This window comes from Falco naumanni, chromosome 16, assembly GCF_017639655.2.
Source record: "Falco naumanni isolate bFalNau1 chromosome 16, bFalNau1.pat, whole genome shotgun sequence".
NCBI lineage: Eukaryota > Metazoa > Chordata > Aves > Falconiformes > Falconidae > Falco > Falco naumanni.
The window spans coordinates 6,035,920-6,045,946 of NC_054069.1; the positions used below are offsets into that span (position 1 = coordinate 6,035,920).

At 54.0% G+C, this 10,027-nt stretch overlaps 1 protein-coding gene across 1 annotated transcript; it reads left to right on the forward strand.

Moving 5' to 3' along the window:
* The first annotated feature begins 487 nt into the window (after window positions 1-487).
* Window positions 488-2,900, forward strand: BSX (brain specific homeobox). Its single transcript, XM_040615918.1, has 3 exons — window positions 488-755; window positions 1,725-1,921; window positions 2,655-2,900. Exons 1-3 carry the CDS (start codon window positions 488-490, stop codon window positions 2,898-2,900), a joined length of 711 nt encoding a protein of 236 aa, XP_040471852.1.
* Window positions 2,901-10,027: the final 7,127 nt, after the last annotated feature.

A 10,027-nucleotide genomic window follows, 5' to 3' on the forward strand; every position in this document is an offset into this window, starting at 1 on the left:
CCGGGGCCGGGCGGGGTCTGCGCGCTGCTGGGGACCCTGCGCCCGCGTTGCGCGGCGGAGGCTGCGCGGCTCCGCAGCGGCTGCGCGCCCCCCCCCGCGCCCCCCCCGCGCCCCCCCCCGGCGCTTTGGGTGGCCCGGCGCGCCCGTCCCCCCGCCCGGCCGATCGCCATTGGCTCGCGGCGGAGCCCCCTGCCCACCGCGCCTCAAAGGCGCGCAGCTCCCCGCGCAGCCCAAAGCCGCCCGCCTCGCCTCCCCCGGCTCTTCCCGTGTGTTCCTGCCTGGGGGAATGGCGTTTTCATTATTATTGTGATTTATTTTTCCTCCGGATTTTTGTTTGTTTTGTAAATTCCTATTTATTTTTTATTATCGTTTTTATTTCTCCTCCTGGGGCCCCGGGCGGTGCAGCCGGCCGGCCGAGCCCCGCGGCGGCAGCCAGCGCGCAGCCCGGTCGCCCCCTGCCCCGCTGCCCCGGGCGGGGACAAGCGCCATGAACCTGAACTTCACCTCGGCCGTGCCCCCCGGCTCCGCGCCCCGGCCCACCTCCTTCTTCATCGAGGACATCCTGCTGCACAAGCCCAAGCCCTTGCGGGAGGTGCCCCCCGAGCACTTCCCCGGCTCCTTGGCCTCCCGCGTCCCCTTCTTGGACTATGGGTACCCCCTGATGCCGACCCCCACCCTGCTGGCGCCCCACCCGCACCCTGCCCTGCACAAGCCGGAGCATCACCACCACCACCCCTACTTCCTCACCGCCTCGGGTAAGCGCAGCCCTGCGCGGGCGCCAGCTGCGCCCTTCGGGGCCGGCGGGCATCGCGGGGGCGCCGGGGGGGACCCGGGGGGACCCGGCCCAGCGGCCAGAGACCCCGGGGGGGGCGGCGGGGCAGCTCCGCGCATCCCTCCGCGGGAGCGGGGCTGCGACCCCCGGGGCAGGAGCCGCCCGCCGCCCCCCGGGCCCCCGGCCCCGTTACTTGTCACTCAACGCTGCCCGGGATCTCGGGCCTTGTCCCCCTTTGCCGTTAATTGATATTTTATTGACATTTCCTTTGGGGCCGGTGACATCCCTTTTTCCTTGCGTTGTCCCTTCAGACGGCGACCGGGCTTCGCTTTGCCGCTGCTGGGGCTGGCCCGGTTCCCCTCCCCGGGGCTGGCAGGGGGTCCCGGGGCTCTGCCGGCCCCCGGGCACGGCCCTTGCCCTGGGAGGACACCCTCCCCCCAAAAAGTTCCTCGCCGGGCAGCCCAAGTCACGCACCGGCGCGGCCGCCGAACACCCGGAGAACACCGCGCTCCTCCCGCCCGCTCTCCTCCCAGCCTTTTCCAAGGCTCGAGTTTTTCCCTCGTCCGTTTCGTTGCGGGTTAATTGCCCGCAGGGTGCGGGTTTCCCCGCCGGCCCCTCCTCGCCGGGCCGATCCCCCCTCCCCGCAAAGGCTGCGGGCGCTGCCCGCGCTGCCCCTGCCCCGCTGCGGCGGGCGCCGCCGAAGCGCTTGGCGAAGCCCCGCGTTTCGAAACAACGAAACCCCCAAACCCAAACGGATAAAACGGCCTCACAAACGAAATAAACGAAAAAAAATAAAATAACCCGACTAATAAAAAAAAACAACAACGAAAAGGCAGGGGGGGAGCGGCCGCCCCGAGCCGCTGCAGCCCCGGCGGGGCGGGCGGAGGATGGCGGCCCCCGCGGCTGCCCCGGCCGCCGCCCGACCCCCGCCCCGCCGCCGGTGTCCCCGCAGGGGTGCCGGTGCCCGCCCTGTTCCCGGCCGCGGCGCACGCCGAGCTGCCCGGGAAGCACTGCCGCCGCCGCAAGGCCCGCACCGTCTTCTCCGACTCGCAGCTCTCCGGCCTGGAGAAGCGCTTTGAGATCCAGCGGTACCTCTCCACGCCCGAGCGGGTGGAGCTGGCCACGGCCCTCAGCCTCTCCGAGACACAGGTACGGGGCGGCGGCACCGGCACCGGCACCGGCACCGGCACCGCCCGCGGCGTCCGCGCCGGCTCCTTCTCATTTTTGTTCTCGGGGGTTTTCCCATTCTTTTCCTTTTCCCCTGTTATTTCCCCTTCTCCTTTTTTTCCCCCCTCCTTCTTTTTCTCCTTCTTTTTCTTCCTCCTTTTTCCCCCCTTCTTTTTACCCTCCTTTTTCCCTTTTTCCCCTTCTTTTCTCCCTTTCTTTTCCCCCCCTTCTTTATTTTTCTTCTTTTTTCCTTCTTTTTCCCCTTCTTTCCCCCCCTTCTTTTTTCCTTTTCTTTTTATCTCCTTTTTTTCGCTTTTTTCTCCTTTTTTCCTCCTTCTTTTTTCCTCCTTCTTTTTTCCTCCTTTTTTCCCCTTCTATTTTCCTCCTTCTTTTTTCCCTTCTCTTTTTTCCCCTTCTTTTTTCCTCCTTCTTTTTCCCTTCTCTTTTTTCCCTTCTCTTTTTTCCCCTTCTCTTTTTTCCCCTTCTCTTTTTTCCCCTTCTCTTCTTTCCCCCTTCTTTCCCCCCTTTTTATTTCCTTTTTGGTTTTTATTTCCTTCTTTCCTTTTTATCTTTCTTTTTTTATTTCCTCCTTTTTTTCTTATTTTTCTTTTTCCCTTTATTTTTTCTCCTCTTTTTTCCTTCTTCTTTTCTCTCCTCCTCTTCCCCCCCCCCTCCACCCCTCATCCTTCTCCCCCTCCCCGCGCCTCGTCCCCAGGTGAAAACCTGGTTCCAGAACCGGCGGATGAAGCACAAAAAGCAGCTGCGGAAGACGCAGGAGGAGCCCAAGGCGCCGGGCGGGGCGGAGGGCCGGGAGCAGAGCTCCCCCGAGCCCGAGCTGCCCGAGCCAGCCGGCGGCGACCCCCGCAAGGGCCCCCCCGGCCCCTTCCTGCTGCAGGACCCCGAGGACGAGGTGGACATCCTGGAGGAGGGGGACCTCTGCGCCGGGCCCCACCGCCTCTAGGAACACAGGGCGCCCCCGCCTCTGGGGGGCTGCGCCCCCGCCGGCCCCGCCAGTGCCGCCCCCCCCCCCCAGCTCCAGGGACGCCGCAGGGCAGGGGCGCACCTTAGGGAGGGGGTGGTGATGCGGGGACCCCCCTCCCGGGGGCGAGGGCAGCGATGCTGGCCGGGGGGAGGGGGTGCCCGCCGGCCTCCCCCCAGCATCGCCCCCAGCTTTGCCTGGGAAGGTGCGGGAGAGGGGAACAGGGCGGGATCCCTCCAGCTTCCCCTTCCCCTGGAAATCCCGGGCTCCGCTCCCCGAACTTCCCCCGGCTTTACAGCAACGGGCGGCGGGGGGGGGCACGCATCGCCCGGTCCCCCCGAGCTCCCTGGAGCTCGCCGGCCCCCCCGGGGCGGCAGGGCAGGCTGGAACGCGGGCAGGGCTCCCAGCACACGCAGGAGCTCAAAAAAATACAACAAAACCCCAAAATAAATAGTAGAAACGCCCCTCCCCCCCCTCCCCCAGCAACAGGTAAGAGAAACCCCCGCGTATCGATTCCCGGTGCGGGGAGGGATGGGGGGGGGTCCCTCCGCTCGGTCCTGCCGGGGCTGCTCGGAGCAGCACCGATGTGCTGCAGCTCGGAGGACACCGCCCGGCAGCCCCCCCCCCCCTCCCCGCCCGGAATTGTCCCCCGGCCCCTTTTCCTCGCCAAAAGCCGCAGCGCTGGGTTGCGCTCCCCGCCCCAGCCAGCGCGCAGCCGGCCGTGCGCGCCTCGCCCCATCCTCCTGCCGGCGCAACGCGGTTAATTCCCAGGTAAATTAAGATTTTTAATTTTTTCCCCTTTTTTCCCTGTTGTGAGCTGCTGGCTGGGAGCACCTCCGCATCTCCGGGGAAGCGCTGGGGCTTTCCTCGGTCAAATCCTGCGGGAGAGGCTGCGCTCGCTCGGATGCTGGATGTGCAGCACCAACCCGGTGGCGTGTCGGTGTCTCGTTATTTCAAAAAAGGTGTTTTTTTCCTTTTTTTTTTTTTGTTTGTTTGGTTTTGTTTTGGTTTTTTTTTTTTTTTTTTAACGAGAAGTTAATTTAGTTGTCTCATGACGTTAGCACTTTCATGGCATTTTGGATTACGGGACCTGCGGTTTTGTGAGGAGGAAAATGTGTCCCTGTTTAACATATAAAATATAGCTGATGGAAATGTGTGTTCGCTTCCTTTTCGCGGGGTTCCCTTGATGGTTTTTACATTTAACATGATCAAGATCACAAGTCGGGGGGTGGGAAATACCCAATACCCATCCACCCGTCCAGGAAATGGCTAGTTGTCTTTTAGACGCTATTAATAAACGTTCCCGGAACAATAATTTTCATCCACAAATTTTGCTAAGATGCCACCCGCCTCCCTAAAAACGGTAATTCGGGGGCTACCCCGAGGGTCTTCTGGCCCGGGGTGCGGCTGGAGGGGACGCGCAGAGAGACACGGGTTGCGGGGTTCCCTGCAACTGCACTGCCCCCCCCCCCCCCCCCCCAGCCACTGCTGCTGCCAGCCCGCGGCTCTTTCCCCCTCCCGGCACTGGTCCGGCCGCAGGAGGGGGGGGTGGAAAGTTTCTGTCAAACCCATCCATCCCATCCCACTGGCCGCATCCCCCCCCAGCCAACCCATCCATCCCATCCCACTGGCCGCATCCCCCCCTCCCCCAGCCAACCCATCCATCCCATCCCACTGGCCGCATCCCCCCCTCCCCCAGCCAACCCATCCATTCCATCCCACCGGCCGCATCCCCCCCTCCCCTAGCCAACCCATCCATCCCATCCCACCGGCCGCATCCCCCCAGCCCCCCCAAGGTGTTCCGTTCCGTTTGCTCCATACGGATTGTCAGGAGCTATTACAAGTGATGGAAAAAATAAGCTCTACGGCGATAAACAATAAATATTTTTTTCCGACCATGTTTACTGCTGCTGCTCACGGGGCCGGGTGCTGTGCACCGCAGCGGGTGCAGGATGGATGCCCGTCTTGGAGCTGGCCTGACCAGTGGCACGCTGCTGCCGCGGCCGCTGGCCACCAGTCACTCGGGTGGACTTGCATTTGGTAATGGGATTGAACAGCAAAGTGTACAGAGGAGACACGAGAAATCCCTTTAGTTTAGTGGGAGAGAATATTAGGAGCAAGTATAAAGATGTAACCCTAAAAAAAAAAAATTGCACCTGACTGGAAAGGGATATTAAAAATCCTCTTTCTTTACATTTGTGTGTGATTCTTTTTACCTGTGCAAAGAATTGTTCATTCTCTCTTATTATTACTAAAGACAAAGGTGTATAAAAATACTCCGAGCTGGAGAGAACACAAAGAAAAAAGGCAGGGGAAAGTAAAAGTAGAAGATTAAGACACACAAGCGGCAGATTTTGGGCACAGACATGCAGAAGTAATTTGTCCCTCCACCGTGCGTTTACACGGCTCTTTGGCAAGAGTCCCGTGGGGGTCAATCGAGCGGAGGCATCAGGGGGCACTGCCCGGCTCTGCCCCCCACCCCGATCGAGGAGGGCGAGCAGACGTCCCCACTGCACAAAGCACCCCCAAAGCCAGCACTCAGCTCCGGGCCTGAAGCATTTGCACGCCGGTGGGCTGGGGTATTTCTAGTCTGATGGTGGATCTTGAGGGAGGGTCCTGAGGGTCAGGGGCATGTCCTCGGTACTGGAAGCATGTCTGGGCACATGCTGCGCAGTGCAGGACCTTTGCTGTGCTGCAGATGACAGCAGGTGAAGGGGGCAGCTGACACCCCCAGAGATCCTCACCCCAGTCCCCTGGGAAGGGCTGGAATGCTGGGACACTTCCAGCAGCGAGGTGCCCGGGTTTCTGTGGGGCACAGAGGGGCGACAGAGCCCGCTCCCCTTTCTGCCCCAGGCATCATCACACTTAGGACGTGCCAGGTCTGTGAGGAAGGGTCAGAATATGAATTAAATAACACTCAGGTCTCTTCTGCGTCTCCCCTGCCACAACAGGAACTTTCTTCTTCACAAAGTATTTATGCTGAACAATAAAATAAAATCCACAAACACTCGCCTATCATCACCTCTCTGCAGGTCTAGGCACCTTGGCTCACATTTAAAATTACAATCGCATTTAAAACCAGGCAGCCTGGGCAAGGTTTTGGGAGGAGGGTATCGTGTGTTTGGAGAGCGGAGGGGGTCCTGGGAAGAAGGAAGGGATGTGGGGGCATTTTGTTTGTTTTATTTCAGTTTTTTTTTTCTCTTAAAGTGAAATGAGCTTTTATTCCCAGGTTGTGACTTATTCAGGGACAACTGCTGGCTTTTTCCTGCTCTCCCCAAGAGGCTTGAGATGGCTCTCTGGGTGGGGTATGTGTGTGGGGGGGGTGTGTTGTGATTTTTTTTTTTAATATTTACATGCTTGCTTGGGAAATACTGGGATGGAAATGGCTGGCAGGAAATAATTGCTGGAAATGAGAAATCTTGGTTGATTTCCCATTTTTCAAAGTATTGATTTTCATGAAAATTCTCCTGTGAGCTTCTTGAAATGAAATTGTTTCCTCTTAATTTATTTGAACACCTAAGCGGTTAATGTTTATTGTTGCTTTCATTGAGAAAATGAAAAAATGGCCTATAAAATCCTTCCATGAACCTTTGCTTTCTGTGTTGATATTGAGCATTTTCCTGTCCACTGCCCTTAACATTTTTCATTTTTATGGATTGGAAAGGAGTTCCAACCTAGGCATTTTTCCTCTGTGGGCAGAGCTGTGTAAAAGCAGATCAGATATGCAGGCTGTACAGGCAGTTACAACCATTTGCAAAGTCTTGCTGTTAAACACACATGTGTCAGCCCTGCAAGTACCGTGGGCTGTCACTTGGTGAAGGTGTAAATAACCTGTAGCCAGGTCCAGCACGTCACCCAGGTATTGCACACCCTATGTAAAATTATTCCTACAGCTTCCTCGTTTCTCCCTGCTGGATGATGGAATTCGTGCAATTTTCCCCACTGGTTTTCCAAAGTGAAGATTCTGCAGGTGTGGGCTGTGCTGTGGAGCAGAGGAGGGATAGGTGAACCTGGACAGGATGCTCACTCCCAAGCGTTGTAGCCCCCTAAACTGAGGGCTTTGCTCTTCCTCCCTTCTGGTCACAGTAACAAACAGCATCACCTTAATTAACTGCAACCTCCTGGTCGGATGGTGTTGCTCGGCTTTAAAAGTGGCTTATTCTTGTCTTGGATTTATTTTGTTTCTGCAGCATAATAAGCTTAGATGAAACACTTGTGCCTTGGGGTGGCTACAGCTGCTGACAGTCAGTATTCCTGCAGCAGTAGCAATACGTTGCACCTGGTGATAAAGGCAGGAGGATGTGAAGTGCATGCTTAAGAGAAGAGAGGGTGATCCCACAGTAGACTGCAGTGTCTCTTCTACTTGTTGGGGTGGAGAGAGCCTTTCAAGGAAGAAGCTGGCTTTAACTCACTGATAATGAGGTAACTCTATGATACAGGTTTCTGAAATGCTAGGAGCAAAGGCAAGCTGACCAAATTTTGTGACTTGCTTTGTTCAGCTGCTGCTGAGACCACTCCACTTGCTTTTCCTAAAGTAAAGGCTCAATACTCTCCAGTGTTGTGTATCTCGTCGGCTTTGCTGTGACTGCTAGAACAAGCCCTTAAGTGCTCCTATGGCACACAGAAAGCTAGCCCTGTGGTATTACCTGCAGCTGCCTGCTCTGCACTCACGATTATGCAAAGCTCTTGCTGAGCTGCTGGGTGCTTCTTTAGCATCTGCTCGATCCAGGTTTTTGGCTCAGTATCACTTCTGTTCAAAGCAGGCTCTTCTGCAAGGCAGGCTGCTTTAACTCACCCTTGCCAGCTGTCACCAGTGGAGATTCACCGCCTTTACCTATTGCTGGGCTTTTGTGCATCTACAGCTTTTTCTCACACCACGCAGGCTGTCACCAGCGTTGGTCCACTCTCCACATGCCTGCTTATTCTCATGCAGAGGGCACTCAGGTTTGGGCAACGTGCAAAATAATAATAAAGCATATTCTTTGTGCTATTATAACTTACTGTAGAATTGATCCCTAACAGGAGATGATAACGATCAAATCCTTGGCTCGTGGGCTGTTTGGGCGTCATAGCTTTGTTCATGCCTGTCCAAAGTATTCAAGGACTGCAGGAGTTAAAACATAATCCTGCTTGGTTTACAACGTTCATCTTTGACAGTTTGTCTTTAGGGATGTAATGATGGAACGCAGCTTTTAGGTTCTGCCTTTCATAACACTTTTAACTGATAAAACAGTATGTTTCTCTCAGCCAGCAGCCTATGAGCCAGCTGCTCGTACCTTTTGTCAGATGGTGGTGGAAAGCTGACCAGTTATCTTTGAAAGCAATGTGATAGCGATGTTACTGCAGCAGCATTGCTCCTAAGTAGAACTGCTTGTGGGTCTTTGACCGCTGTAGGGGTGGTCTCAGCTTCTACACTCCCTGAACCTAAAATATTAAGAAATGGTGGCGCTAGGAAGGGCCCACCAGGTGAACGTTGAGTTCTGTTGGATGGTGTACACAAATACATTTCTGCCCCTGGGAAGGCAGCTTGCGCTCAGTGAGTAACACTGTGCTGTGAAATAGCTGTGCTGGAGCCACGGGACTCTGGCAGGCGTGTTCTGCTCCAGCTCAATCTCTCCTTGAATGCTTAATGCAAAATCCAAGGCCTATTTCTTATTTAAATTCCTTGCCTTCCTAATCTGAAAGACATTAAGTTTTGGCCTTTGCTTTTACGCAGATGGATGTTCATCATTTACTTGTATGGTCCCTTTTTGTGCCACCGTAGCTGCTAGGTGCAGGGAAAATTTGCATTAGTATTGAGGTAGATCAAAAGATTTTCTTTCCACATATGGTGCAAATGATGTCTTTTTCTGGGAGAGAAAAAAAAACCCACCCCACAGCCCTATCCAAATGGTTTGTGAGATGACCATGATTAGTGTTTTTATATATATATATATATATATATAAATCTATTCACGCTGCCCCCCAGATGCAGATCATTTAAGTGTACATGGCTTCTAGTTTAGTATGGGTTTAGTATTTTTTTTCTAAAAGTTCATTGTTTTATTAACAAAAAAACCCCAAACAAAACACACCACCCACCTAGAAAGATCATCCTAATTTAGGGAGCTCTAAAAGGTAGTAGGATGACAGATAAGGAGGAAGGTGATCAATTAAGACATTAAGCATTTTGCACCACATGGACGCATCTGCATGTCAGCCAAATAATAAAGCCATCAGCTCATTTTCAGGGGGCTGTTGCCTACTTCAACTCAATCCTCAGATCAAAGAGAAAATGTCTGCTTGCATTTTCTAATCAGAAAAGGGATGCTAATTTAGGTTCCTTAATGTGTGGTGGTAAGAGACTTCTTCAATTAACTGAATTCTATAGCTCAGAAAATAAAAAAGGGGGATACAAAGGGAGTCAGGCTGGAAAGGCAGAAGTTCTCATTAAATCAAAGGTCCAATATTCATTACCTCCAGCATCTGGGGCTAAACACTAAACATGGAGATCATCAAAGGGGGTTTAATGGGTTAAATTGAGAATATAATCTAATTAAAATATTAGATACGAGTAAATAGCTCTTTGATATTCATCTGAAGGTTTCATTAAAATAGGTACTTGAGGTTTGTATTAAGGGGGAATTATCACTTTTAAGCAGAAACAACAAGTTGAGGTTCCCTAATCAGAAATGCTTCAAAGTGTTACCATTTGGTTTAAAAATAAAAGTAGAAAAAGCAGCAACTGGCAGAGCATGGAAACATTTACCCAGCCTAGCCTGGTGGATCATACCACAGGCATGCACATGCTACGGGAAAGGGGCCAGTGCACTTCCCAAAGGTGAAGAGAAAGGAGGATGAGGCAGAGGATGCTCCTGTTCCAGAAACTGCTTTGCAACTTCCATAAGCAAAACATTTCCCCTGCAACCTGACCCACATTCCCCACATGGGAAGACCTTACTTCCACCAAGTTTTCCCCCCAAAATTATGTACATCACAAACTTCCAGCTGTGAATTGGCCTAATTCAGCAGGTGTGGTGGGGGATTAGCACCTAATCCTAGCTCTCAGGTGGGTCAGGAGGGCTCTAAGGAAAGGAACACGGCTTTCTTCCATGATGGAGAGATGCAGT